Below are 25,844 nucleotides of genomic sequence, written 5' to 3'. Positions count from 1 at the left end.
TCAGTTCTTGCCCACTTGGGCCATGTCCAGTTTAACCCTAATGATGGTGTAGCCTTGAACTAATAAGAGCATCACAGAGGGCCTAACTGAACAATGGCAGAAAAAGGGCGGTTCCCTCGCCATGTATCGCACAGGAAGATTCAGGCAGGCTCTGGCTGAGGAAAAAGTGTTGTACAGTATTGGTATGGTACAGTCTAGGTATATCCACGATCTCATAGACAGCTTTCCCCTGTTTATTTGGGGAACTTGAAGGTCTTTGTGAACTTCCATCTCGGCATCTATAATTTGGTTAGTATCATGCCAGGGAACCACAGAATATTCCACGTACACTTCTGTATTGCCTGATGAGCTCCGGCATCTTGAGCATAGCTTCTCTCCTCTTCTCCATCCTGTAGTGCAGCCAAGTCAGCAACATACTCTTGAAGAATCTGCCCACGCAGGCATGGACAACAGGCCGAACGTACTTTGCCTGGAGCTGCCTCTCGTGCTTGTGACCCTTGACCTTCTGCCCAACACCGGTACCCTTGACGCGCAAACCAAGCTCGACCCTCTTGCGTAACCTCTCCTCGGTGCCTTTGGGTGTAAAAGGCAGCAACTCCTCAACGTGGTGTTCTCGCGCCATCTTTACCAACTCAGCCTGTCGGCGCAAGGAGTACTTTGGGTTGTGCCACCTCCCGGTGACGGGGTGTTTGGTCGGCAGAAACGGGTTTGGCGTCTCTTCTTGATACGCTGTCTTGTGAGTTTCGGGGGTTGCGCCGTCGGGGAGGATTGCGGCCGGCGGATACCGCGCGAGGAAAGTTAGCAGCCGGGCCGGGAGCGCCTTGGCCAATTGCACGTTTTTTGATATTGTCGTCGCCATTGTTGAGGTTGGTCGGCGGTGCAGTGAGAAAGAACTGTCACGCGCGGGAGACGTCTCGATGTTCTCCCGTTTGTACAGACAGGCATCCCGATTCCCGACAAAAAAAGCACAGCTGGAGCCGAATGTTCTCTATTAACCCTAACCCTTATTGCATGGAGTCATATTTAACCTAGAGCCCGCCACTAAGCCATGCGTTCTTCGGTTAGGGTGTTATTCCTGCAACGTCAAGGTAACCTGCACCTTGAAGACCAACCTTTGCCCTCAACTTCAAAGCGCAGATTCTGCCGCGATACACAACTCCCGGGTTTTTCTAACAGATAATCACCCTTCCGAATCAACACCTTCCACCACTGCCAGACACTTCTTGGAGCATGGCAGCGAGACGGGTCCCGCTGGACGTGGAGGCGCTGCTTCAGAAGCGGAAAGCGGAAGAAGCGGCCGCATCCAAGCCTAGGTTCATTCCCAAAAAAGAGCGCGAGCGCTTGGAAGCAGAAAAGAAAGCAAAGGAAGAAGCGGAGCGAAGACGCCATGAAGAGCTCAAAAATAACCCTCCATTCGAGCGCGCGGGTACAAATGGCACAAACGGCACCAACGGTGTCAACGGCACCAACGGGGACTACAGATCAAGGCATCGTCCGACACAGCATGACATACCGACCGGTCCGAAGGCAATGCGCCCACATGTTGATGGCGGCGAGCATCGGCAAGGTGGAAAGCGCGGGCGACCGAACGACGAGGACCACAAGCGAGCAGAGATGGAGCGGAATGACGAGGCGGAACTCCGGGCGCGGTACATGGGCCCTGAAGTCAACCAGTCCACATTCTCGGCCAAAAAGAAGAGGAGGAGAACCGCGGCGAACAAGTTTAACTTCGACTGGGATCCGGATGACGATACTAGCAGGCCTTTCGACCCCATCTACGCCGAACGTCCAGACCCCCTTTTCAGGCTGGCGGGCTACGAACATTCGGACGAGCTTATTTTGCGCAAAGCAGAGGCTATACGGCGCGGCGACCCAGAGACCGGAGAGGAGCGCGCTAGGCAGTTGCTAGAGCAGCATGAGCGCATCAAGCAAGCGGCAGAGCGCAAGAACCTTGGCAAGCACTGGTCCGAGAAGAAGTTGGAGGATATGAAGGAGCGGGATTGGCGCATATTCAAGGAGAATTTTGGCATCGCCACCAAAGGCGGTGCCATTCCGAATCCAATGCGCAGCTGGCAGGAGTCCAACTTGCCTCGTCGTCTGCTTGAAATCGTTCACAATGTCGGTTACGACGAGCCGACGCCTATTCAACGAGCCGCCATACCCATTGCGCTCCAGGCGCGAGACTTGATCGGCGTTGCCGTCACAGGTTCCGGCAAGACTGCCGCATTCTTACTACCGCTACTTGTGTACATCTCAGAGCTGCCGCCTCTGAACGAGTACAACAAAAACGACGGACCGTATGCCCTAATCCTTGCACCCACCAGAGAATTGGTACAGCAGATCGAATCCGAGGCCAAGAAATTTGCCACGCCCCTGGGTTTCACGGTAGTCAGCATCGTTGGCGGTCATTCCCTGGAGGAGCAAGCATTTGCGCTTCGAAACGGCGCAGAGATCATTGTTGCAACACCAGGTCGTCTGGTAGATTGCCTTGAAAGGCGGCTGCTGGTGTTTTCCCAGTGCTGCTACATCATCATGGACGAAGCAGATCGCATGATCGATCAAGGCTTCGAGGAACCTTTGACCAAGATTCTCGATGCCCTACCTGTGACGAACGAAAAGCCGGATACGGAAGACGCCGAGAACCCACAGTTGATGAGCCGGTATCTTGGCGGCAAAGACCGGTATCGGCAAACCATGATGTACACGGCAACTATGCCGCCATTGGTGGAGAAGATTGCCAAGAAGTATCTCCGGCGGCCTGCCATAGTGACCATTGGTAATGCAGGCGAAGCAGTGGACACGGTCGAGCAACGGGTCGAATTCATCGCGGGCGAGGACAAGAGGAAGCGCAGGCTCCAGGAGATCCTGAATTCCGGGCAGTTCAAGCCGCCAATTATTGTCTTTGTCAACATCAAGCGGAACTGCGAGATGGTCGCCAAAGACATCAAATCATGGGGCTACTCGACCGTCACGCTACATGGTAGCAAGACGCAGGAGCAGCGTGAGGCATCGCTGGCGTCGCTGCGCAACGGCCAGTCGAGCATTCTGGTGGCGACGGACCTGGCAGGTCGTGGTATCGACGTGCCGGATGTCTCCTTGGTGGTCAACTTCAACATGCCGTCGAGCATTGAGGCCTACACGCACCGTATCGGCCGTACCGGTCGTGCGGGCAAGAGCGGTGTGGCCATCACATTCCTGGGCAACGAGGACGCGGACGTCATGTATGACTTGAGGCAGATTATATCCAAATCCTCAATATCAAAGGTGCCGGAGGAACTGCGGCGCCACGAAGCCGCCCAGTCGAAGCCCCAAAAGGGCGGCGGCGGGAAGAAGCTGGAGGAGAGTGGGGGTTTCGCTGGGAAGGGGGCCTCATGGCAGCAGTGAGTCATGTATGTATGGAGTTTGTTCAATACCTTATGTAATTGATTACATTGGGCCTACCGGGGGTGTCCCGCTCTATGGGTTGAATACGGGAGCTTGGCACTTCTTCTTATTTTTCTTCGCCAGTCGACGCGTGGACTTGGGGAGCTTTGGATCGGGTGGTTGGTCAATCTGATCTTATCAGATGATCAGATAAGATTTCTCCGGATCTAACATCCAGATCAGGCAATTCCAGATCTCCATGACCAATAGCAAATTTACGCAGCGGAGAATCCTCGAACCACTTCAACGACCTGGTGCAGGAGTTACGGGGTGAAGCAGGGGAAATGCTACCTACTGCGTACTGCGACCAAACGGCGCTCCCGCTCTGGAAGTCTGAGGTACATAGGCACTTACCTGTGGCATTTACGTTCCGCGGCGACACCTTAGAAAGGTACCTTAGGTTGCCAAGGTATAACCCACCATTGCGTACCTATTTGTGCTTCGTAGCACCAGTGACTTAATGAACACTACCGCCCATCAAGCCCGTAAATATTGCCGGCATTGTAATGCATTCTTATTGCCGCTGTCCTTACGCATGCTCCTGCCTGGTTCGCTAGAGAAACTGTCAACCGATTTGCTGTCGGATGAATTCTTGGCAGTTCAATCAAGTCGCAACACCTCCGAGACATACCCATCCTCGCTCCCGCGTCGCCGAGGTTTTCGAGACTCGCGGCAATCATCATAACCTCGCGCCAAGACCATGTCTCCCAGGTACTCGGTACTCGAACGCAAGCTGAGGAGCTGACGAGGAGCAGCTGAGGCAGGCGGGCGGGAACAGTTTGCCCCTCCTTGACCCCACCATGAAACCCTTGTCGCCAAGAAGCCGAGAGCTGTTTCCAAAATTTTTTGCACGTCGCTCTGCCGAAGGCACTGTAACTTTGACAGTGTGTGCCTTTGCCTCGAATGAACGGAACCTGATCATGTCCTTGCCCTGATTTCTACCCACCGGTTTTCCTGCCCAGGAGGCTTGCTCCAACCCTATGATGTGAGGTCTCTAGACCTTACGTGTACGGGGAGGTGCTGGTCTCCAGGAATTCCGCTCTCGCAAAACATCGAACATTTCATCCCAGACCGCCCCTCCCCCGCTCCGTCCATCGCTCCCATCAGGTGTCTTGCTGATGAGCGGTGACGGCCCTCGAACAGCGCATGTGAACCGATTGCTGATGAGATACGCCCTTCACTGAACGGCCGAACAATACCTTTCTTTCTATCTATCGATTCTTTGTTCATTCCATATCAGGACTGTTTGTTGTTGGTATCTTCTCCCAACGTGCAGTGTGCATAGTGCCCACTGCCTCTCAAATTAGGATTTAAACAGCTTCATCCATATTTGTTATCATGGAGCCAGCAACCACTCAGCAAGGCAGTCTCACAGCCGAAGCACCATTCTCAGACACAACAATATCTACCCCAGTACAAATCAAGCCCAGGACCGCGGTCATGGAGGCCGTCGAAGACATCACGTACGGCTCCGTTGCCGGCATCGTTGGCAAATACATTGAATACCCCTTCGACACGGTCAAGGTGCGGCTTCAGTCACAACCGGACCACCTCCCTCTGCGATACAAGGGACCGATCGATTGCTTTGCCCAGTCCATCCGGGCCGACGGCTTCCTCGGCCTCTACCGGGGCATCAGCGCTCCGCTGGTTGGCGCCGCCATCGAAAACAGCAGCCTCTTCTTCTGGGAGCGCATGGGCCGCGCGGTCGTCTATGCCTCGGGCTATACGCCCCGCGACCAGCCACTACCATTATCCGCCCTTTGGATGACAGGCGCCTTCTCAGGTGCCATGACCTCCTTCCTTTTGACCCCTATCGAGCTGGTCAAGTGCAAAATCCAAGTTCCCGAGGGCGGCACCGGCGGCACGGCGGCAACGACAGCGCTGAAACCGATCCCCGTCATCAAGGACATTTTCCGGCATCAAGGGCTGCGCGGATTCTGGCATGGCCAGCTGGGCACGCTGATCCGCGAGTCTGGGGGTTGCGCCGCCTGGTTCGGGTCCAAGGAGACCGTCACGGAACTGTTTCGCGAGTGGAACGGGCGGCGACAGCGACGTCTAGCGGCGGAAGCGGGCACGGCGGGGACAGAGATTCTGTTTCCCAGGGACGACAGCGACAGCCTCCCGCTCTGGCAGCAAGCAGTGGCGGGTGCTTCGGCAGGCATGTCATACAACTTCCTGTTCTTTCCTGCCGACACGATCAAGTCGCGCATGCAGACCACCCCGATCGGTCAGGCGCCCGGCCAGAAGACCACGTTTGCAGGCGAGGCGGCCGCCCTGTGGAAACAGGCGGGTCTAACGGGGTTCTACCGCGGCTGTGGGATTACCGTCCTCCGCTCGGTGCCTAGTTCGGCATTCATCTTCATGGTCTACGACGGACTCAAGAAATACTTCCCTATGCAGTGAGCAGTGAGGAGGAAGCGGTTAGAGGGTGTTAGGCCACCCATAATTCAGGCAGTTGGAGGAATGACATTTTCTTTTCTCTTTTCTTGGCAGATTCATAGACGTGAGGGACATGAGTGGATGACGATGTGGTGCTGAAGCAGGATAGATCGGGAACCATGTTTTCCTTTTGCCTTCGTATATCATGCAGCGGGGCGTTGGTGGTCTTCTGGCGGGTGACTGGATGGAGGGGTAGGAAACAGAGATGACTATTTCCATCTGTCTGTCCTTGGGCGAAAAAACTAGAGCACGGTGAAAAGACATGGCGATGTTAGATGTATATATTGGGTGACACTCTACCAGCGGGAAGAGGACACGCTGAATAGAGCGTATATGACCATTACACACACGTCCGGTGTGTAGCCTCTAATCTCTCTCCTTCAGAGACCCTTCGTGGCATTACTGTGACATAATAAACACTACCGTAACCACTACCCCAATCCCCCAAACTCCTTTTCCCACTTAGGTCCTACTACTACCAAACGAATAAGAAGTAGCATTCCTCACAAATCACAATTCCTTTTTCTTCCCCGGCCCAACCTCGTCACGGCCCCGGCTCAAGTCCCACCCGTTCAGGTACCCCGTGCCCGCAGACAGGTATGTCGCGAAGCCGAGCCAGGCGACGTAGGGCGCCAGCAGCCAGCCGGCCAGGCTGTCGACGTTGGTGCCCCACAGCCAGGCGAGATAGGCGTTGATGCCCAGCAGGGCGGCCGCGTCGGCCGTCGCCAGCACGGGCCGGTTCAGCCCGTAAAAGAGCGGCATCCACGCCAGGTTGAGACCCAATTGAATGGTGTACAGGGTTGCGCCCTGGCGGGCGGCGGAGATTGTTGCCTATGCCGTTCGTTGTTCTCCGGGTAAATATGTGCTTGAAGGGTATTTCATGTCCAAGGCTCTCCAAGGGAGGAAAGGGTTGATTAGTACTTACGCTGTTGTTGAAAGGAGAGGTGCCTAGGAACATGGCACGATGCGCGGCATAACCCATCAGCCCGTACAGCGCCGTCCAGACGGGAGGGAAGACGGCGGCTGGAGGCCGCAGAGGCGGTTGTTTTAGGGGAGGTTGTTGGCGTTCGGTCTTTTCGGCTGTTTTATTATCATTTCAGGAGAGAATTAGTTGAGCTGTGATGTGTAAGAGGGGGCATTGGGGCCCGTTGGAGGGTCATACGCCTTGTGCTCCAGCCTGCTGCCGAACCGAGGGCTATAGGGAGCAGGACAGAGCCGGGTAGGCTGCTAAACACGGCGTCGGGGAGGGTGAGCGAGGGTATGTAAGTCGTCATTTTGGGCGAGTTGTAAGAGGTGATGAGTGAAATGGCCCTAATGGAATCTCAGCACTCAAATGTTGCAATGGTTGTTCTCGGAGTTTGCTGAAGCTGAAGCTACGTTGAGAAGTATCGGGTCGAGGGACGGCAAAGTGGACTGAGGTATGACGACATCACGCCCTGTCCCTGGCTTGGCTGTGCAAGTTGCCGCTTCGAGGCTTTCATCAGAATATTTGATAGCAGCTTTTCATCGAATCTTACTACGAAACAGTCCTCTTCATTGTTACAGGGCCCTACGACAAGTTGTTCATCGAGTCTGGGGATAACTGTGTACCCGTGTTCCTTCGTTTTGAGGTGCTCACTGCTAAACACTGATAAGAATCATACGACTACGGATACGGTAAGTACGTAATTACATACATATCCGAACTTCCATCCCTCATATGGTTTTGGTTCTTCTCAAATGCACTGCACTGTACAATACACATAACTAACTGCAAACTTCGATTCTGGGCGACTTGCATCCAAACCCATCACGTTTCGCCGTTTTCGGCCGTTACTAACGTGTGTTGCGCCTTGAGTTTTCCGTCTTCCCTCACTGGCATTAGCGGCAACTAAAAATACCGTACAGTGGTGAACTGTGAAGCTGCAAGGCACAAGTTTCCGAGTCCACACCGCTTTTCCTTAACCGGAGAATTGCGGGGACCCACGTGATCCGTCACCCCAGATCAGCTGCTAGTGGGACTGTAGGGACGGGCAGTTGCCAACCTCCCAACAACTCCACGTCGTCGCGATTGCACGCCAGCATCGCACCTATCGCAACCATCATCCTTTGGTCGGCGAGCCATCACTGCTCCATCACCGACTCCATGTAATTGTTCGTTGGCCCCATTTCCTCTCTTCTGCCTCTTCTTGCTCAATCCCATCTCTTTCTTTTACCCCCGCCTTGGTTATCTGCTCCGCTTTTTGGAGCTACAGTTAGCACGGCGTTCACCTTTTGAGCACCTCTTGACTTCAGCTGTCAGCTTCTTCCTCTCCCGCCTCCATACCTCCTCGTCACGATCACCGGACTCCTCTGCCCGCAGCCCCTGCCCGATTCTCCTGCTTTGGCGGCTTCATGCGCCGATTTTTAATTTCCAATTGCCTCTCCCGCTGATCATCACCTGCTCGCTTCTCTTATCATTGCTGCATCTCAAATCACTTGGGCGGGAATTACACTTTCTAACCGCAAGCATGTCGGCCAACAGTAGTCGCCCGTGGCAATCAATTCCCTATGCCAAACAATCTGCCCAAGATCCTATAACATAGAGCAAGCGCCAAACACACTCTTCGAAAGCGCACCGACAAAAACGCCCTGCTGGGTGACACGACTGCATCCTCCTCTTCACTTCCTGTCCGCTCCCTCGACTCTCCGCGTAGCGCAGCATTCAACTGACCAGATTAATAGCCCATCTCATTGACTGCCATGGATTCTTTTCATTACCGCGATTCGGTACGCTCGCCCGGGGACCGCGGTTGGGGCGGTCGGGACGACCCAAGAATCAAAGACGAAAGAGGAGATAGCTTTTACCGGACCAGATCCCCTGGTGCGTCTCAAACTTCCTTGATCCGACTCCCTTCTGCCTTTTTGATTACCAGCCCTGAAACGCCACCTTTTCCATCTCATTCACTTACGCGCCTCTAGGTGCAGAGCGTAGCCGACGTCGGTCGCGATCGCCTGTCGCGGTGGATCGCTACGAGCCTCGGGGTCGGGGTCGCGATGAGTACGCCGGTACTCGGGACCGGGACGATCGCGCCCGCAGAATTGGATCCCCCCCTGCTAACATCGACCGTTACGTGCCGGGTCAGGATGGCCCTTCGCCCCAGCCATTGACCAATCCGATCCCGGATCCGATCAAATTGCCGTATCAGGTCGGCTTTTCGTACTTCGGCGAATGGTGGAGGGCGAACGAGAGAATTAAGGAGGAGAAGGAGCGACTAAGGACCGGCCGACGCCGCGAACCGGAGCGCGTCCGAGGTCCGCGCGAGGCCCAAGAGGACCGTGAAAAGGAAAAGGCCAAGATTCAGGCCGCTTATGACGCATACAAAGAGGACCTTCAGGCAAAGATGGCTCAGACCTTCGTCAAACAGCACAAAGATGAGCAGTGGTTTAGAGAGCGCTACGTTCCGGAGATTCGGGATGCCTTTCGGCAACAATTGAACGAATCACGCCGCGGCGCATATCTTCGGTGGGAACAAGACCTTGCTTCGGGCGTTTTTGACGAATTTTCTCTTGAAGGCATCCCGAAGAGCGAAAGCAACGGGGCTGGTGGCGTGATTGAGAAGGAAGAGGGAGAAGCAACCGCCGCAAATGAAGTGCTTGGCGTTGGTGATTTGGTCCCGGCCAACAGCAACGAGATCAGGGATGAAAGTCTCTTCCAACCCACGCTGCTTATCAAGACGATTGCGCCCTCTGTTAGCCGTCAGAATCTCGAGGCCTTCTGCAGGGAGCACCTCGGTGAGGGAGAGGGTGGCTTCAAGTGGCTATCTTTGAGCGACCCTAACCCCAGCAAACGATACCACCGGATCGGCTGGATTATGCTGCACCCCGCTCCTGAAGCCCCTACTGCTGCAGATGATGATGCCAAGGATGAAGAGGATGGCGAGTCCAAACCTGTCGCCCCCCGCTCGACCGCAGAGAGGGCCCTTGATGCCATCAACGGGAAAACCGTAAAGGATGAGCAGCGAGGCGATTTTACTTGCCACGTTGGCGTCCATAATCCGCCAGCGAACCCAAGGAAGAAGGCACTATGGGACCTCTTTTCAGCTCCAGATCGCGTCCGAAAGGACCTCCAACTCGCCACCGAATTGGTCAACAAGTTTGAGAGCGATTTCGGTTCGGAATTCAACGCTGCTCTCCAGATTGAAGAATATGTTGACCGGCTGCGTCTCGATGGGAAACTTCAGCCTGCAGTCCCAGTGTCTCCAGTCAAAACGTCAAAAAAGGACCGGGTTACCGGCATGGACGAGGCCCTGGATCAGGAGCGCGAGGAGGGGGAAGATACTATGGGCGCTGTGGACGACAACGAAGAGGATGAAGGGATGGTGGATGATGAGGTCGACGACATTGAACTGTTGCTCACGAAGAAGCGGCTGGATCTCACCATCGAGTACCTGCGCCGTGTCTTCAACTTTTGCTTTTTCTGCGTGTTTGAGAGCGACTCTATCCATGAGCTAACTCGCAAATGCCCTGGTGGTCATCTTCGTCGACCTAGGAGCACGCTCTCCTCAACTGCTAAAGCCGTGGCACGGGCTAGCGCCAACGGCGAGCCGTTTCCTTCCAAGAAGCGCAAGGATGCCGAGGATCTTGAAGAGGGAGAAGCGGCCGAAGGGGAGCGGAAGTTCCGCGCCTCGAGCAAAACCGAACAGCAGCTCCAAAGGGCCTACAATTGGGTCAAGACGTTTGAGGACAAGATTAACCAGATTTTGCACCCGGAGGCTGTTGACATTCGAAAACTTGGTGGAAAGCCCGTCGAGGATGCTGTAAACGAAGAGCTTGCGAAGCACGTCAAGCAGGAAGACGAGCACAAATGGCGCTGCAAGGTTCCAGAATGCACCAAGCTATTCAAGGAAGAGCACTTTTGGCGGAAGCACGTCGAGAAGCGTCATACAGAGTGGTTGGACAAGCTCAAGGAAGAGGTGAGACACCGCCCGTCGGATCCTTACCAAAGATTTGCCACTCTAACCATGTCCGCAGTTTGAGTTGATCAACGCCTATGTTATTGATCCTGCGCATATCGCGCCGTCTCGGACCGACGCGAATTCCAACGGACACTTCCCGCCCTCCAACGGTCAACAGCCAACGGGAACACCACGCGGTTTCAACCTCCAGACCTATACCATGAACAACATGCTCAATTTCCCCGGCTTCCCTATGGCCATGTTCGCGCCGAACGCGATGGGCGCCAACCCTCTCAGTGCAGCCCCAGGCTGGCACGCACCGGGCGGAGACGAGCGTGGGCCGGGTCCGATTCGCCGGGGCGGCGCGATGGGAGGGGGCAGCCGATTCCAGAACCGGCCCGGCCCCTATGACCGCCGCTCCAACCCGCGCCATGGCGCCGAAAGCGGCGGTGTGAATACCGCGATGGGTGGGCGTGGCCGTGGCGGCCCTACGAATAGATGGGGTGACGGCGCAGCCGGCGGTGCCGCCATGGGCCCCCGTGAGGCAGTGCAGGGGCGGACTATTAAGAGCTACGAGGATCTCGACCAAGTGTCGGGCGGTGGCGGTGGGGAACTGAACTATTGAGTTTCGGGGCTTGCGCGGACTGCCGTCTGGCTTGGCCGATATACATCAGCTGAGATAATATGGGGGACCGCTTGAGTGGAATCTAGTTGCTGCCGAAATGGCTCCACTGCCTGCTTGACCTCCACGGACGTGCAGTAGTAGGGGAAAGGGCTACGCTAATAGGATTCGAGGGGCGGCTTCTGCAAGGACTTGTTCACATTTTGTACAAATTTTACATGCGGTCGATTGATGGGATTCTGATTCGGGGGGTAGATCAATAGCAAGAACTGCCAATGAGTAGTCCTTTTCCCTCCTTGTTTCTGCCCTTTCACATATCTCGGGTGTGTGTGCTTGACACTTGCGGCCCCTGCTTTGCCTAGCGCTGTACCTCTGTGACATGGTCTCACCAGTCTGGGAAAGGGAAATGGAACTTGATCAAGTCAGCTCTGGCAGCCGATACCAGTACGTATCAAGCAAGCTAACCACAATTCGGTCAACTCTTGTCTACCTCGATTAGACAAGATGGACAACAGTACCGGCTCCCTCCCACGATGTGTTTCACTTCATTTCAATGACCAAGCCATGTATGGTTGGCCTAATTCTGGTATTTCCAGGCCTTATATTCTCTATGTCAACTCCTCCTGCACCCTCTCCCAGTGTTTTCACCTGCTCAGCGCGATATCGTCGATACGCAGAATCATCTTGACCGTCTCCGCAGCGAGCTCAATGGCGCTCGTGCTGACGAGCAGCGGCTGGAGCACGTTCTCCTTTGCAATGTTTGAGTTGACGCCGCCGCTCTTGATGCTGACGCCGGCGTTCTTCTCGCCCATCTCGTGGCGGTGGCGGAGCGCCGTAACCACCTTGATGCTGTTGAGCCCGGCGTTCTCGGCCAGCGTGGTGGGCACCACCTCCATGGCGTCGGCAAAGGCCTTCCAGCAGATGGCCTCGGTGCCCGTCAGCTCGCGCGCCTGCTTGCTGAGCTGGGCGGCAATCTCAATCTCGGGGGCGCCGCCGCCCGCAATAAGCGCCTTCTTCTTGACCAGGCAGCGCACCACGCACAGGGCGTCGTGCAGCGACCGCTCCGCCTCGTCCAGGATCAGGCTGTTGGCGCCGCGTACCACGACTGACACAGTCTTGCCCGCCGACTTGGTCCCCGTCACCTTGACCATGCGGCTGCCCGAGCTCTGGACCTCCTCGACGAGGTCGGCCGAGCCCAGCTTGTCCTCGGTGAAGCTGTCAATGTCGGCGATGGGCTTGCAGCCGGTGGATTTGCAGATGAACTCGACCTCGTCGCGCTCAATGTCCTTGACGGCGAGGATGCCTAGCCGTTGGAGGAAGTGCAGTGACAGGTCGTTGACGGCGTCGCGGAGGATCGACTTTTGGATGAGGAGAACGTTGCACTTAGCCTTCTTGATCTTTTTGACCATGTTGAGGAGGTACATGCGCTCTTCCTTGACGATCTTGTCCATTTGTCTGTAGTCGTTTACGGAGATGGTGTTTTCCATCTGTCAGACTGAAGGTTAGCAAGGTCAATCTAAGGGGAGAGCAGGTGAAGCATACGTCTGGCTTTGGCGGGCTCAGTTGGAACTGAATCAGGCCGATCTTGGCTTTCTCCATTCTTATGGGCCCACCTGCACTCTTGATGACGGGCTGTGTCAAGACCAAGCCGTCCACCAACTCGCTATCCTCTATCGTCCCGCCAACCTTCTTCACGATACGGATGTTTTTCAGGTCGACGTTGTCCGCTGTCTTCAGATCTATCGTCTTGGTTACGGCGTTGACGGCCATGGGTCCAAGTAGGTTCGCGTATTGGGAGACGATCTTGGAGGAGAGGGAGGTATTGGCTGCCTGCAGCAGGGCGGCAGTATCTGTGAGGGCGATCGGTTGTGACATGTCGTGTAGGACCTGTACGGCGGCGGCGGCGGCCCTCTGGAATGACTCGGAGATAACTGAAGGGTGAATGCCCTTGGACAGTAACCGGTCGGCAGCACCGAGCAGACTGCCGCAAATGACCACAACGGAGGTGGTGCCGTCGCCGGCCTCGACATCCTGGGCGTTTGACAGCTGTACTAGCATTTTTGCTGTGGGATGCATCACCGACATGCTCTTGAGCATTGTGCTACCGTCGTTGGTGATTATGGTCTCGCCCTTGCCGCTCCGAATCATCTTGTCCATGCCCCGCGGCCCCAGCGATGTCCTGATGGCGTCGGCAACAGCTGCGATAGATCAGCGCCATGATCGATGCTGAACAGCTTTCCTAAAATCATACGTACCTCGGGCGGCGACGATGTTTGCCGACCTGACGGCCACCGGCTTCTCCTTGTCCTATTACGAGGGGTCAGCCAGAGCTCACCGGACCGAGTGTACCAGCCAGAGGTAGGAGTTGTACCCTGAACGCCGCATTTGCACTCGCAGTGCTGGGCTGCGTGGCCGTCGCCATTTTCTAAGCTCCTTCTCGTTCTGTTTAGGGAAAATCAGGGAAAATAAGGGCGTCGTATTAGTTTTTTTTTGCGACAAGTTGTGTTGATCTCGCTCTGTTTCCTGGTAGGCAGCTCCCACTTCAACCGCAATACAGAAGTTACGCTTGCCGTCAAGGTGGGTCCGAAGTTTTTCTGTCGGGTGCTGGAGTTCTTCCCAGCCGTCTGTCAGTGGGGGGCACTTGCGCCTGCGGAGGGGCAATTTATGGTTGGTTCTAGCCACTTTTGGGTTAGCTTCGCCTTCACTGACCTCGCTAGAGCTCTGGATCCCAAGGCAGCATGGATTACGGAACAGCTTCCTCTTATTCATCCTAACCGCCTTCTACCATTATCAACTTAACAACTTGATATCCCTAGACTCTAGAGGTCGCAACATACAACACAGGCGAACCACGGAAATCTTCTGACCTGACAACGGCAATATTTATCGCTTGTCGACTCTTCGGCACGTTACTTCGTTCTAAACCACCAACATTTGTCCCTGCCGCAAGTCGTCATCATGGTGCGCCTAAACCATTCTCATAGACTATACTCGCGCTGCTGTCCCCAGTTCACTGACCTACGTGCAGCCTTCCGCCACTGGACAAAACTGGGAGAAGTACAGGAAAAACTTTGCCGACGACGAAATAGAAGAGAAGAAGATCACTCCCCTTTCAGATGAGTTAGTTGCCCCCAAGAACCGCCGCCCAGGCTCGAGCTGACGTCGCGAAGGGATATTCAGGTTCTCAAGACATATGGCGCCGCGCCGTACGGAGCCGCCATCAAGAAGCTGGAGCAGCAAATAAAGGAGAAGCAACAGAGCGTAGACGAGAAGATCGGCGTAAAGGTGTGTAGCGCCGCTGAACCGGCACACAGGTCCGCGCTGATGCATCTTTGCAGGAATCAGACACCGGTCTTGCCCCTCCTCACCTTTGGGATGTCGCCGCCGATCGTCAGCGAATGCAGGAAGAGCAGCCGCTGCAGGTAGCGCGGTGCACCAAGATCATTCCCGACGAAAAGGACGAATCCAAGAGCAAATATGTCATCAACGTCAAGCAGATCGCTAAGTTCGTGGTCCAGCTTGGCGAGCGTGTCAGTCCCACCGATATTGAGGAGGGGATGCGCGTTGGCGTCGACCGAAATAAGTACCAGATCCTCCTGCCGTTGCCGCCCAAAATCGACGCCAGCGTGACCATGATGACAGTGGAGGAGAAGCCCGACGTGACATATGGCGACGTTGGCGGTTGCAAGGAGCAGGTGGAGAAGCTGCGTGAGGTCGTCGAGATGCCGCTGCTATCACCAGAGCGGTTTGGTAATTTGGGCATCGACCCTCCGAAGGGCGCCCTTCTGTACGGGCCTCCCGGGACTGGCAAGACACTCTGCGCCCGTGCCGTAGCCAACCGGACAGACGCCACCTTCATTCGCGTCATCGGCAGCGAGCTCGTTCAGAAGTATGTTGGTGAGGGTGCCAGGATGGTTCGCGAGCTCTTTGAGATGGCGCGGACGAAGAAGGCGTGCATTATCTTTTTCGACGAGATTGACGCCATCGGTGGTGCCCGCTTTGATGACGGGGCTGGAGGCGACAACGAGGTGCAGAGAACCATGCTGGAACTCATCACCCAGCTGGACGGTTTCGACGCCCGTGGCAACATCAAGGTCATGTTCGCAACCAACAGGCCGTCGACGCTGGATCCCGCCCTTATGAGGCCAGGCCGCATCGACCGGAAGATTGAGTTTTCGCTTCCCGATCTCGAAGGCCGCGCCAACATTCTCAGAATTCACGCCAAGAGCATGTCAGTCGAGCGGGACATCCGGTGGGAGCTCATCTCTCGACTGTGCCCCAACGCGACTGGCGCCGAGTTGCGCAGCGTGTGCACCGAGGCGGGCATGTTCGCCATCCGCGCCAGGAGGAAGGTGGCTACCGAGAAGGATTTCCTGAGCGCTGTCGACAAGGTCATCAAGGGCAATCTCAAGTTCAACTCGACTGCTGCATACGCACAATACAACTAGAATGACGACTCGGGGTCTGACTGTGGGTTGGGTACTGCATGTAAGAATAGAAGCTCACTGTCTGTGAATATGTTGGCCAAGACCAAGGTGGCATCAAGCGCGGTCACGGTACTAGCGAAATGGACATGTTTCATAATTGCTCCCTATGTTCTTGGCCATGGAAATGCATCGAGGCCTCAATATTTATATTGTGAGGGGATATAGCTATGGGACCAAGTTCTTCTGGTGTGGGATCCATTCCCGAGAAGTGACCTAAATGTAGTGATATCGGTGATGCCGTTGTAGGAGTAATAGCCTTCCGTACCCCGATGCGGCTATCTGGCCCTAATGCCGCAATCAACTCCGTAAGGCGGTGCGACCAGACTGTGCTCCGACGAATACAGACTCTCCTGGCCTCGTGACCCCTGATAGTGACCTCCGCGAGCCGGAGCATCTCCACCGCTGAACTGGTCGGTTTCCTCCCCCACCCCCGCCAAAGCGTCCGAGAAGCGAGCCCCGTGAAGTCTCGGTATAAGCGTTGCGGACTCCAAGGGCCAGACGTCTCTTCTCCAATCCTATCCCTTTCCTTTCCACCTTCCTGATCCGGGGAGGGTCGCTAGGGCACCGAGATGTGGTGGTGGGCGTTGTCCGATACCTCGCCGAATAGATCCCAGCGTAGAGCCGGCGGGCCACGGGACTGATCCTTCCCATCCTTTGCATCCACCTCAAACAAACTGGCCCACTCAGAGACGCGCTTGCGCAGTGACCACCTGGGCCCTCATCATCAAATCTTAAAGCTCAGCTAGAGCGGGAAATATCTCAACCCTCCACGAACGGCAGGCACCCCAGACACACGACATCCCCGTCCTGGCCACGCTCGACACAGCACCGGCTACAAACCATCTGGCGATGTCCCCCCCCTCTGGCCCAGCCCTCATCTCCTCTACTTCCTCCTCTTTCTTCAATGGCACCATCACCACCTCCGTCCTCCCCAGCGATAACAACGGCGTCGGCGTCAAGCATGGTAAAAGAAGTCTCCTCCGTCCCGAGAAGCGTCCCCGCCGCAGTCATGGATAGCTGATCGTCAGCAGTCCGCAGGTGGTTGGGCGGCGGCGCCCCCCACCCGAGACACTCGCGCATGCAGACGTAGCACGTGCGCTGACCGCAGCCTTGGCAGTCGGCGAACGAGTCAAGGTCCGATTTCTTGGTTGGCTTGCGGAAGCAGATGTGGCAACGGCTCATAAGGGCCGTAGTGCTTCGCCGAGGAGTGGTTTTGGAATGCTGTTGTTGCTGTTGTTGTTTATGGGACGGAGAACTTAACGGCGACCGCTGCATTGGTTCCCCCTCCGCTGTCTCCCTTTCGACCGATGTGCGTCGGCGCTTAGCCGCTGGGAGCGGAATTATCTTTCGGCCTGCAAGCGGCGATGTGTGGTATTGATGCGGGAACAGCCCGTCGTGGTCAGGGCTCCTGTCGACAAATATACCGCTGTGCGAGCTGGGAATGGGATGGTGATTAGTGCCTGGAATTGCGGTCTTCGTGACGAGGCTGGCATACAGCTGGAGCTGATGGTGATGACTGCTATTGTTATCATCGCGCCTTCGCTTCTTGCCCGGCGGCACGGTCTGTGATTCCTGGGCTATTGATGGCATGGCGGATACTTTTATGTTGCCGAGACGTGTTGTATGGCAGTATGGGCCGGTCTATCCCAGAGCCAAAGTTGAGGACGGCGGGCGGGAAGGCTGGAGTCGAATGAAATGAAGCGCGAGAGAAGTTGTGGTAGACTGCGAGTCTTGGAGATGAGGTTGCCCGATTCCCAAGCCCAGGGGTCGAGTTAGTGCAGAGTGTCTGGTAACGAGCTGCCCGACGACGGGAGGGTCGCGTAAAGTGCCACAAGCCGAGAATTTGGAGACTGCCACTTGCTGGAAACCCCCGTGCAGCTGGCCCCAGCTTCACTCCACCGTGCCATGGAGCAGGGCATCAGTGAGGATGGACCCGCAAATGCGAAGCGACGTAGCGCCGCAGCGCGGAATCAATGGAAAGCCCAAAGTGCAGCGTCCAGTGTGTTTCGTCAGGCCGCTTGTCTTCCATATCAGACTAAGAGAGCTCGGGGATACACTAGGAACGGGTAACCAGAGCTGCAGCCAAGTTGGGATGGCACGGCCGCTGCTATGAGTAACGTAGGTACCGTAGGTAAGGAGCTTTCAGAGAGGAACCTACAGGACCCCAAACGGTCCAATCGCCCATCATCCCGTCCTCTTCGCTCCCGAGATCCGGCCTCACGCGGCCAACCTGACCCATGGTAGCGGTTGGAAAAGGTATTGTACTGTACTGTACATAGTCACAAACACGCAACTGCCATCAAAGTCCTGTGCTGCATAGGATAGAAATGAAGGCCATACTGGAACTACCATTCCAGCATTCCCCTGGGTAGGGGAAGCGGATCGGATCAATAGCCAGCTCGTCGGCCGATCACACTTTGTCAATTCGTTCCATCCGATCGACTTATCGCAAAAGATGGAGTGGTGTTCCACTGACGCATCCCACGGTGGCCCGCCAAGATTTACCCAATAAGATGCCTGTCACGTGGGGGACTAGCGCAGAAGCCCCACCTGACTGCCTTCCGCCTTCGAACTTCGTCTTCTCATCACTCCCGCGTCAGTCCATCCTCGAGCCTCAACTCCTCCCCCATTGCACCGTGACCCGTGCACCCCCATCGACATTAACCTATCGAACCATCGTGTCGAACCATCTCAGAATCGACATCGAGATATGAGTCGTGCCAACAAACTTGGCCCGGAGGTAAATCGGTAAGTTTTGCTTGCATCGCTTTCTGCGGCCGTTGCCTCTTGCGCTTCTCCACCGAGACGCCATCTGGCTTCCCGTCTCCCGCCGTTCCCGGCCCGCGTCACCGCATCCCGGACTCTCGGCTAACATCAGCAATCGCGAACAGAGCTTTGTTCGTAAAGAATCTAAGGTGTGTCTAAGATCGATCTTCACCATTTCTTCGTCTATATACTGATCCTCATCCAGCTACAACGTCACTCCAGAGGAGCTGTTTGACCTCTTTGGAAAGTACGGGCCAATCCGGTATGTCAGGCCCTCTTCTTCCACGCTGACACCCCTTGCTCACTCACTCTACAGTCAAGTTCGACAAGGCATTGCGAGCAACACAAAAGGCACCGCCTTCGTCGTCTATGAGGACGTAATGGATGCAAAGCAGGCGTGCGACAAGCTGAACGGTTACAATTTCCAGAATCGGTATCTTGTCGGTATGTTGCCTCTCCCAACTCTGCCAGCCGGCGTTTCTGTATCTGACTGGGTTTCGTACAGTGCTCTACCACCAGCCAGAGAAGATGATTCGCACAAAAGAGGACTTGGATGCCCGCAAGGAGAATTTAGAACGTCTCAAGAAGCAACACGGCATCGATTGACAGTTAGACGGGCCTGCAGACAGCCTTCAGAGTCAAACCAAAACGTCTGGAGGCCCGTCTTCTTCGACATCCACCTCCTCAAAGACAAAGGCGGCTTCGGCGCCCAACGCGCCGAAATCGATCCTCAAAAGGGGCAGGCCGGATATCGCCACGCACGCACGAAGAATGCCTCACTTTGTGCGGAAGCTACTTCCCACGGTGCCCGAGTGCGCCTAACACTACATCATTGCTACTACCTTATCACTCGCAACGACTTGATTGTACCAATGACGGTGTCCACGCGCAGAACCAAGTGGATCAGCTCTGGCTGGACCTGCCCCTTTATTTTACGACACTAGCAGAATTGGTTTGATATGGTTAGAGGTTCTTTATTTGGTACAGTATCCTTCAGCCATGCCTTGGGACTGCGAGGGATGGGTTTTATGATCGGAGGGCCCAGTAGTCATTGGAAAGAGGTGTGAGCGTGACGGCCCGGCGCTTTTTCTAAACTGCCACGCTTTCTCTCTCGGGGCTGCCATTCGTGATCTCTAGATTGAACAAAAGGCGCGGAGTTAGCCATCACGGGAACTGAAACGTGATGGCACAAAATGAGAATCAAGCAATTCCGGTTTGTGACATGATGGCTTTCTGTGACTGGTTGGTCGTTAAGGTGTCGATTGAGCCCAACTTGAGGCTGAAAAACGTTCGTCTGATTGAGCGACGTCCTGCCAAACACTTCCCTTCGCCTTGGAGTAGAAGGGAAGACACGCCAGTTACTTGGAGATAGCACATAGCCCCTATGCAACAGGTTCATACTACTCCCCACATCCGTTGTTTTCGCCCCTTTTCCAGAACCTAAAATTATGGGATATCTCATTGCCGGCAGTCATTAGCTAGCAGCACGCTCCAATTGCCCTCTAGGTATAACGTCTAGCGGAGGCTTGGGAGCCCGCTGTGGGGCCTCCATTAGTGGATAGTTACGGAGTACAGTACAGTACATACCTTACCTATACTTAGTGTGTAACGTTAAGGTTATAGCGCTTAAAGGGCCAAGGCCAACCGTTGAGTGGGCGGCCAATGGCAATGGCTCAAAGGTGTCGGCTGCTATGACCTCGTGCATTGCTTCTCGTTGCGCCGCCCACTTCCTCCAGCCTGTTCCAGGCACCACACTCACTGCAACCTCAGACCGTTTTCCTCTGTTTCACTTCTTCTTCCCTTCTTCTCCTCTCCTTGACACACGTTGAACAACATCACCCAAGGGCACTGATACCACCGAGAATCTGCCTATCAACGCTTGTATGTATTGTACATCCAAGCGAGACCTTGAAACTAAGTGGCAGTACCTGATTCACCAGACCCTATCCCTTTTCACCTGTGTCGATCAGAATCCACGCACGGGTTGAAGCGATACACTGTTTGATTCATCGGTCCCGATGCCACAAACCTCGAGCATCCACAGCTTGTAAATGTTACACCCGCCCGCCAATCTCCCGTCGCCATTCGCCCCCGGATTCGCCCGAGCCCCCGATGTCATCGCCCCCCAGTCCATCGCAGCGGTAGCAGGAACGAGTCTGCCCTACTTGCGCGACCACCCACCCTTCCGAGTCGGCGTTGACCACCCGGCCCCCGACCCGGCAGCGGCGGCGGCGGCAGCCAAAGAAGCTGCCACAACAGCAGCAGAACTCACCTTTACCACCCCGACCCCCACCTCACTCACCTCTACCCTCCCCGTAGTAGTATCCGTAACCATGACGCCACCACCACCACCTCCTCCCCCTCCGCCCCCAGGTTCCCTAGGCCCGGAACACGGCCCGATGGGCTCGCAGGACAACAACCCGACCGAGTGCCGGCTGCTGGGATCCTTTGCGATCCTGGTGCAGCTCGGGCTCGGCGCGCTCGCGCTGCTCTCGCTCGTCTACAAGCGCTGGCGCGAGCGGCCCCAGCGGCCCCTCCGCGTCTGGTCCTTTGACGTCTCCAAGCAGGTCGTCGGCAGCGTCCTCGTGCACGCCGCAAACGTCTTCATGTCCCTCCTGACCAGCGGGCGGTTTTCCATAAAGCCTGCTGTCGTTGTCGGTGGTGGTGGTGAGGCTGGTGCTGCGGTGGTTAGGCGGGCGGTTCGGTTCGCGGTTGGCGGGGTTATGGGCTTGCTTGTTGGTAGGGCGGATGGCGGGGAGCATGCGGATTCTGGCGGTGGCGGGGGGGAGTATGTACCGAATCCGTGCTCGTTTTATTTGTTGAATTTGGCTATTGATGTGAGTTCCCCTTCTTATTCTTCTTGACTCTGGTTTTGTCTCTGATTGGGTTATGTTGCTGACGTTTTGGGTTTTCCCCCGTAGACGACCATCGGCATCCCGATCTTGATTGTGATTATCCGGGTCATCACCCGCCTCGTAACCTTCACACCCCTCGGCCAGCCGCCGGAGTCGGTCCAGAGCGGCCATTATGGCAACCCGCCGAATGCGTGGTGGTGGGTCAAGCAGAGCGTCATCTACTTTTGCGGGCTGATGGGCATGAAGTTCTGCGTGCTAATCATATTCATGATGCTACCATGGCTGCCTCACGTGGGCGACTGGGCGCTGGGCTGGACCGAGGGCAACGAGAAGCTGCAGATTGTCTTCGTCATGATGCTGTTCCCTCTCATCATGAACGCCATGCAGTACTACATCATCGATTCCTACATCAAGAAGCAGGAGGCACAGGTTGATGGGGAAGCCGGCGCGGGCACGAATGAGGCCGTGGTCTATGAAGAGCTCTCATCGTCGGAGGCTGACGAGAGCGATGAGGACGCGGACGAGGACGCGGACGAGGACGCGGCAAAGACTCCGGGCAGCGGTTCCCACGTGCGCATGGCGAGGAGAGACAGCGCGACGGAGCGCCCCAGTCGTGACTTCGAGTACGACCCGGCCGTTGATGGCGATAGCCAAACCGTCATTGGCAGCAACTCGAGCCGGACCTCGAATAGAGGGGTGCTACCCAAGGAACTGCTCCCCCCGGAGTGAGTGTGGGCAGATGGTACATTCTACCATATTGAAGGGCCTGGGATGAGGGATCACATATCTTGGACTGACATCACTATGGATTGCATTGCATTTTTGTTTCGGCGAACGTAACTATCTTATTTCCTTTATTGTCTTCTATACAATTACAGGCAGGCGTCTGGGCTTGATATCTTGGATACAGATATGGGTATAATCTCTCATGCTAGCGGGGCTGATTGGTCTGGGTCTGGTTCATAGCGGCTTTGGTTAGACTTCACTATACATACAATTCCTGGCTTTGCTGCTCCACCCGGGTGGTTGAGGAGATAGCGGATCATTCTCAAAGTAAACGTGGATTCGCTTGTGTCTTTTAACCTACCTATGAGGATACGTACCATTCGGTCTCCCGCTCCTAGTACGATTCCTATCGTCCAGTGTGTATCTAAGAAACTAGGCTTGCTTGGTGTAAAAGGGCTGCTAACATCAATGAAACGCAGTGACTACCAACCCTTCCCTACTACTACGTAGTAGGCAGGCGACAATGTGGCATATCTATCTACATCCACATTTACTCCTAGGCATATTTGCCGTGATGCACCTGTGCCAACAATCTGATCCGACCCCACCAACAGCCAGCATGCTGGACAACGGTCCATGAATGAGGTGTGACATCCAGTTGCGGGTAAGGTCTATTGTTAGGCTAATCAAAGTCCATATCACCCCCGTTTTCACTAAAGCAAACCGCTTGGACGACCTTCGCAGCTCGCGGAGGGATCGCCCTATTATCACAAATCAAAATGCACAATTGTGCTCGCTCTCACGGGTAGCTCCTCCTCGCGGGACGGCGCCTTGACCAGTGAGCTAACAATCTGTATTTTCAGCCCCTTCACCTTGTCGGCATCCCACACTCGCCCGCCGGGCCCGAGGACCCTCTTCTCCAGCTTCATTTTCAGGTAGAATTCCACCTCATTGGGTTCCAAACTCGCCAGCTCACCGGCAGCAATCTTTTGGACCAGCGCAGCGGTCAGGGGCACCGTGCCCGAGACGTACAGGCCGTCCATCGCCATCTGCCCGTTTTCACCGTGGTCTTGCTTTCCGGCCGTCCACACGCCCATGGTGCCGATGTGGCTCGGGGACGACATCCAATCGAGCGGATCGTCGGGCGGGCAGCCTAGGAAGATCAAGATGGAGAAAGGTCCGTCGCAGGCCTGTTTCTCGACGCGGATGTTGGCCGTCCACTCGTGGTAGCGGTTGCTCCCATGGAAGATTCTCTCGTTGGTTGTACGAGAGAGGCTGGCCATCTCCAAACTGGTGGCATCACCTCCCAATCTGCCGCTTCTGGCCCGCTGGGACGCAAGGTTGGTGCTGCTAAGAAAGAGGACCGCCGGACTCTGCCTCCCGTATAGCCGGTTAACTGCCCGCCGAACAGCAGCCTGCCTCTCCTCGGTTCTGGACGCTGACTCGCTCAGGAGCTCGGGGTAGGTATATCCGAATCGTGTGTGGTCACGGACCCCGTCAGAGGTCCAGAACGTGCCGTTATCGCTCGAGTAGAAAGGTGTGAGCGCTGTTTGGGAATCTTGAATCTCGCCTCTGCTGGTTGTGTGTGTACTCTGGAGCGCCCGGTGCGGCGTAATCCATGTTTCAGGATGGAGCGTCTGCCAGAGGGCAAAGATTCGGTCCACCATGCAGTGATGTAGCCAGAATATGGGGTCAAAAGCAGCGTAGGGCGGGTAGGACATGTGGCCCATACGCGCATTTTGGCCTCCGGTGAGGAGGTGGATTGTGTCGTGCAGCGACTCGAGAGACTCGAGCGACCCATTGGAGAGTTGTGGAGTCCACTCTTCGTTGGCGAGGTAAATATAGTCGTTATAGTAAGAGAATAGGTTGTATAGCCGTTGCATCTGTGAAACCCGATTCCGATCTAAATCACTTGCCACCAAGGCGTTGTCGGACTGAGCATTTGGGCCCCGGTTAGTCGGGGCTCTGAGGGTCGTAGGCCATTGATTCCACTACAGTCACAAGTTAGATGAATCAAACTTTGTTGCGAAGCATGCTACCGACCGGAGGCTGGGTGAATCCAGTGGCACTAAGAGGGTTAAAGCTGAAACTGAACAATGGATTTGCGATCCTCTGGCGCCCGTTTGGTCCGTCGACATCAACAAACGGACTGCCGGCGACACTCTGAGGGAGGACACTCTGTCCGGAGGGCGGATCGGCTGCCCAGTCCCAGTAAGGGATTCGGAATCTAAGAGCCGCCTCCTGGAAACGCTGCCTCTCCCCATCCGGCCATAGCGACGCAATGAATTGGATCAGACCTTGCAGGATTTGCTGTAGTAGTTACAGGTCAGCCGCATAGGGCAAGCGCAACGGATCGCGAGGACTCGGAGCAGTCATACCTCGTACAACACCAGATAGGGGCGATGCCACGTCGGAAACAGAATCGAAAAATGGGTGCAGTACCCCGTGTTCTCGTTGCCAGGCGTTGGGCCCACGCCACCCCATGATTTGTGAGGCATACCGTGAATCCCTAAGGCGAGGATGTCAGAAAAGAGCTACAACCGTGTAGACGGGAGGCGTAACACAGACCTGAGATGCCAAACCACGATGTATCCAGCGACATGTCGGCATACTGCATCATGCTAAGCCCCAGGATGTAGAGCGTCCACACATCGCTGTCCTGCTCGAGCTGCCGTATCTCCAGACGTACGCGGACGTCGCTATTCTCCCTCACCACCTCCCTCCGAGGTTGTGAAATCTGGCGTCTGATGCGGATAGTGGCGTCGGGTCCGTAGTTGTAACCTGCGAACTGGCCGAGGGCCAGGTGTTGCACAAGGCAAAGAAGAGGGACGACGAGAGACAGCCGGGGTCGGCCCATTGTGGTCGGGGATCGGACCTCCAGAGCTCGTCTCTCAACCTCCGAACGATGATGGGCGGGGCTAGGATTAACGAAGATGGGGGATAGTACTGCACCCGACAGCCGTAACGATAGCAAAGGCGAGCAGGCTGGGCCCGGCGGTATATTCGATACTGAAAAGTGTGAAGAGTTATGGGAGTCGATGAGAAGGACCGGTTCAAACAGGGGCTACCTACTAAGGCATGGGCATAATACCACGGATCCCTTACCTTAGAGGGTATACTGAAAATAGGCTAGGCCTACGCGGAATCCACTGTGAAGCCTTCTTTCCAGGTTCTGCATGGTTTGGCGCTCAACATCAGTCAGAGCCCCATCCGAGAGAAGGAGTAGCCCGCATACCGTGGACCTCTGCTGTGGGTGGGACGGGGCAGGCAGACGAGCCTAACGCTTGTGGCCGGATCACGCCTTCCAAGTTTAGAAGCGTCGGGGAAACAGGGGAAGCCAGGGTGGTGTGTGACTTGCAGGCAGCCGGAACGCCGGACGCTGTTCGCCGCTCGCAACACATCCTAGGTAACAGCGGCATTCTCGCTCAATACTGCGCTAGGGCTTGTAGCAAACATGCCGATATGAAGGCCGCCAAGGTCTAATACGACGGGTGATTGCATCCCGGATGGGTCACCGTGTTCCATCCTTGGCCGTAGGGAGATTAGCTTTTATGTAAGGTTTGGTTCATTGCAGCGACCTGTCGTTGATTACCCCGTGCTTCACCGTTGT

The 25,844-nt window shown here is 55.6% G+C and overlaps 11 protein-coding genes across 11 annotated transcripts; 6 read left to right on the top strand and 5 right to left on the bottom strand.

Moving 5' to 3' along the window:
- Nucleotides 1-233: 233 nt before the first annotated feature.
- N656DRAFT_765328 (uncharacterized protein) lies at nt 234-859 on the bottom strand (the record flags this gene model as incomplete). Its single annotated transcript, XM_064813401.1, has 3 exons — nt 234-278; nt 329-389; nt 465-859. 3 exons carry the CDS (start codon nt 857-859, stop codon nt 234-236), a joined length of 501 nt encoding a protein of 166 aa, XP_064673914.1.
- A 208-nt stretch (nt 860-1,067) lies between these two features.
- N656DRAFT_774582 (Pre-mRNA-splicing ATP-dependent RNA helicase PRP28) lies at nt 1,068-3,621 on the top strand. The gene has a single exon (XM_064814294.1). The coding sequence runs from the start codon at nt 1,231-1,233 to the stop codon at nt 3,382-3,384; it is 2,154 nt and encodes a 717-aa protein (XP_064673913.1). The 5' UTR covers nt 1,068-1,230; the 3' UTR covers nt 3,385-3,621.
- A 1,140-nt stretch (nt 3,622-4,761) lies between these two features.
- Nucleotides 4,762-5,826, top strand: N656DRAFT_786729 (mitochondrial carrier; the record flags this gene model as incomplete). The annotated part of the gene is made up of 1 exon (XM_064816551.1): nt 4,762-5,826. One exon carries the CDS (start codon nt 4,762-4,764, stop codon nt 5,824-5,826), a length of 1,065 nt encoding a protein of 354 aa, XP_064673912.1.
- Nucleotides 5,827-6,372: 546 nt separating this feature from the next.
- On the bottom strand, nt 6,373-7,136 carry N656DRAFT_765325 (TspO/MBR-related protein; the record flags this gene model as incomplete). Its single annotated transcript, XM_064813400.1, has 3 exons — nt 6,373-6,693; nt 6,788-6,942; nt 7,025-7,136. The coding sequence occupies 3 exons, from the start codon at nt 7,134-7,136 to the stop codon at nt 6,373-6,375; spliced, it is 588 nt and encodes a 195-aa protein (XP_064673911.1).
- A 1,447-nt stretch (nt 7,137-8,583) lies between these two features.
- Nucleotides 8,584-11,403, top strand: N656DRAFT_701516 (uncharacterized protein; the record flags this gene model as incomplete). The annotated part of the gene is made up of 3 exons (XM_064810950.1): nt 8,584-8,704; nt 8,803-10,796; nt 10,855-11,403. 3 exons carry the CDS (start codon nt 8,584-8,586, stop codon nt 11,401-11,403), a joined length of 2,664 nt encoding a protein of 887 aa, XP_064673910.1.
- Nucleotides 11,404-11,594: 191 nt separating this feature from the next.
- N656DRAFT_723581 (T-complex protein 1) lies at nt 11,595-14,016 on the bottom strand. Its single transcript, XM_064812519.1, has 4 exons — nt 13,772-14,016; nt 13,656-13,707; nt 12,943-13,598; nt 11,595-12,887 (listed from the first exon to the last, which is right to left on the bottom strand). Exons 1-4 carry the CDS (start codon nt 13,820-13,822, stop codon nt 12,045-12,047), a joined length of 1,602 nt encoding a protein of 533 aa, XP_064673909.1. The 5' UTR covers nt 13,823-14,016; the 3' UTR covers nt 11,595-12,044.
- Nucleotides 14,017-14,288: 272 nt separating this feature from the next.
- N656DRAFT_745255 (26S proteasome subunit P45) lies at nt 14,289-16,078 on the top strand. The gene is made up of 4 exons (XM_064812897.1): nt 14,289-14,361; nt 14,429-14,520; nt 14,571-14,685; nt 14,739-16,078. Exons 1-4 carry the CDS (start codon nt 14,359-14,361, stop codon nt 15,846-15,848), a joined length of 1,320 nt encoding a protein of 439 aa, XP_064673908.1. The 5' UTR covers nt 14,289-14,358; the 3' UTR covers nt 15,849-16,078.
- A 365-nt stretch (nt 16,079-16,443) lies between these two features.
- On the bottom strand, nt 16,444-17,807 carry N656DRAFT_841820 (uncharacterized protein; the record flags this gene model as incomplete). The annotated part of the gene is made up of 2 exons (XM_064819013.1): nt 16,663-17,807; nt 16,444-16,597 (listed from the first exon to the last, which is right to left on the bottom strand). The coding sequence occupies exons 1-2, from the start codon at nt 17,475-17,477 to the stop codon at nt 16,444-16,446; spliced, it is 969 nt and encodes a 322-aa protein (XP_064673907.1). The 5' UTR covers nt 17,478-17,807.
- A 548-nt stretch (nt 17,808-18,355) lies between these two features.
- N656DRAFT_239712 (RNA-binding domain-containing protein) lies at nt 18,356-19,480 on the top strand. The gene is made up of 5 exons (XM_064808980.1): nt 18,356-18,635; nt 18,779-18,802; nt 18,859-18,915; nt 18,970-19,097; nt 19,159-19,480. The coding sequence occupies exons 1-5, from the start codon at nt 18,598-18,600 to the stop codon at nt 19,257-19,259; spliced, it is 348 nt and encodes a 115-aa protein (XP_064673906.1). The 5' UTR covers nt 18,356-18,597; the 3' UTR covers nt 19,260-19,480.
- Nucleotides 19,481-20,411: 931 nt separating this feature from the next.
- On the top strand, nt 20,412-22,693 carry N656DRAFT_826205 (uncharacterized protein). Its single transcript, XM_064818474.1, has 2 exons — nt 20,412-21,490; nt 21,575-22,693. The coding sequence occupies exons 1-2, from the start codon at nt 20,705-20,707 to the stop codon at nt 22,235-22,237; spliced, it is 1,449 nt and encodes a 482-aa protein (XP_064673905.1). The 5' UTR covers nt 20,412-20,704; the 3' UTR covers nt 22,238-22,693.
- A 130-nt stretch (nt 22,694-22,823) lies between these two features.
- Nucleotides 22,824-25,091, bottom strand: N656DRAFT_745247 (Di-copper centre-containing protein; the record flags this gene model as incomplete). The annotated part of the gene is made up of 4 exons (XM_064812896.1): nt 22,824-24,225; nt 24,278-24,544; nt 24,613-24,743; nt 24,803-25,091. The coding sequence occupies 4 exons, from the start codon at nt 25,089-25,091 to the stop codon at nt 23,002-23,004; spliced, it is 1,911 nt and encodes a 636-aa protein (XP_064673904.1). The 3' UTR covers nt 22,824-23,001.
- Between the last annotated feature and the right edge of the window lie 753 nt (nt 25,092-25,844).

The sequence above is a fragment of the Canariomyces notabilis genome (genome assembly GCF_033297395.1).
Source record: "Canariomyces notabilis strain CBS 508.74 unplaced genomic scaffold N656scaffold_2, whole genome shotgun sequence".
NCBI classification, from domain to species: Eukaryota; Fungi; Ascomycota; class Sordariomycetes; order Sordariales; family Chaetomiaceae; genus Canariomyces; species Canariomyces notabilis.
This window is presented reverse-complemented; position numbering and strand designations above follow the sequence as displayed.

What these genes read in the sequence shown, in the direction of transcription:
- N656DRAFT_826205 (XM_064818474.1), top strand. Translation starts at nt 20,705, where the DNA reads ATGTTACACCCGCCCGCCAATCTCCCGTCGCCATTCGCCCCCGGATTC. An exon ending in TGTTGAATTTGGCTATTGAT is followed by an intron (nt 21,491 to 21,574) that starts GTGAGTTCCCCT and finishes TTTCCCCCGTAG; the next exon opens with ACGACCATCGGCATCCCGAT.
- N656DRAFT_723581 (XM_064812519.1), bottom strand. Translation starts at nt 13,822, where the DNA reads ATGGCGACGGCCACGCAGCCCAGCACTGCGAGTGCAAATGCGGCGTTC. An exon ending in GTGCAAATGCGGCGTTCAGG is followed by an intron (nt 13,708 to 13,771) that starts GTACAACTCCTA and finishes CCCTCGTAATAG; the next exon opens with GACAAGGAGAAGCCGGTGGC. An exon ending in AAACATCGTCGCCGCCCGAG is followed by an intron (nt 13,599 to 13,655) that starts GTACGTATGATT and finishes GATCTATCGCAG; the next exon opens with CTGTTGCCGACGCCATCAGG.
- N656DRAFT_774582 (XM_064814294.1), top strand. Translation starts at nt 1,231, where the DNA reads ATGGCAGCGAGACGGGTCCCGCTGGACGTGGAGGCGCTGCTTCAGAAG.
- N656DRAFT_745255 (XM_064812897.1), top strand. An exon ending in ATCACTCCCCTTTCAGATGA is followed by an intron (nt 14,521 to 14,570) that starts GTTAGTTGCCCC and finishes GACGTCGCGAAG; the next exon opens with GGATATTCAGGTTCTCAAGA. An exon ending in ACGAGAAGATCGGCGTAAAG is followed by an intron (nt 14,686 to 14,738) that starts GTGTGTAGCGCC and finishes GCATCTTTGCAG; the next exon opens with GAATCAGACACCGGTCTTGC.
- N656DRAFT_239712 (XM_064808980.1), top strand. Translation starts at nt 18,598, where the DNA reads ATGAGTCGTGCCAACAAACTTGGCCCGGAGGTAAATCG. An exon ending in TTGTTCGTAAAGAATCTAAG is followed by an intron (nt 18,803 to 18,858) that starts GTGTGTCTAAGA and finishes ATCCTCATCCAG; the next exon opens with CTACAACGTCACTCCAGAGG. An exon ending in CCAGAATCGGTATCTTGTCG is followed by an intron (nt 19,098 to 19,158) that starts GTATGTTGCCTC and finishes GGTTTCGTACAG; the next exon opens with TGCTCTACCACCAGCCAGAG.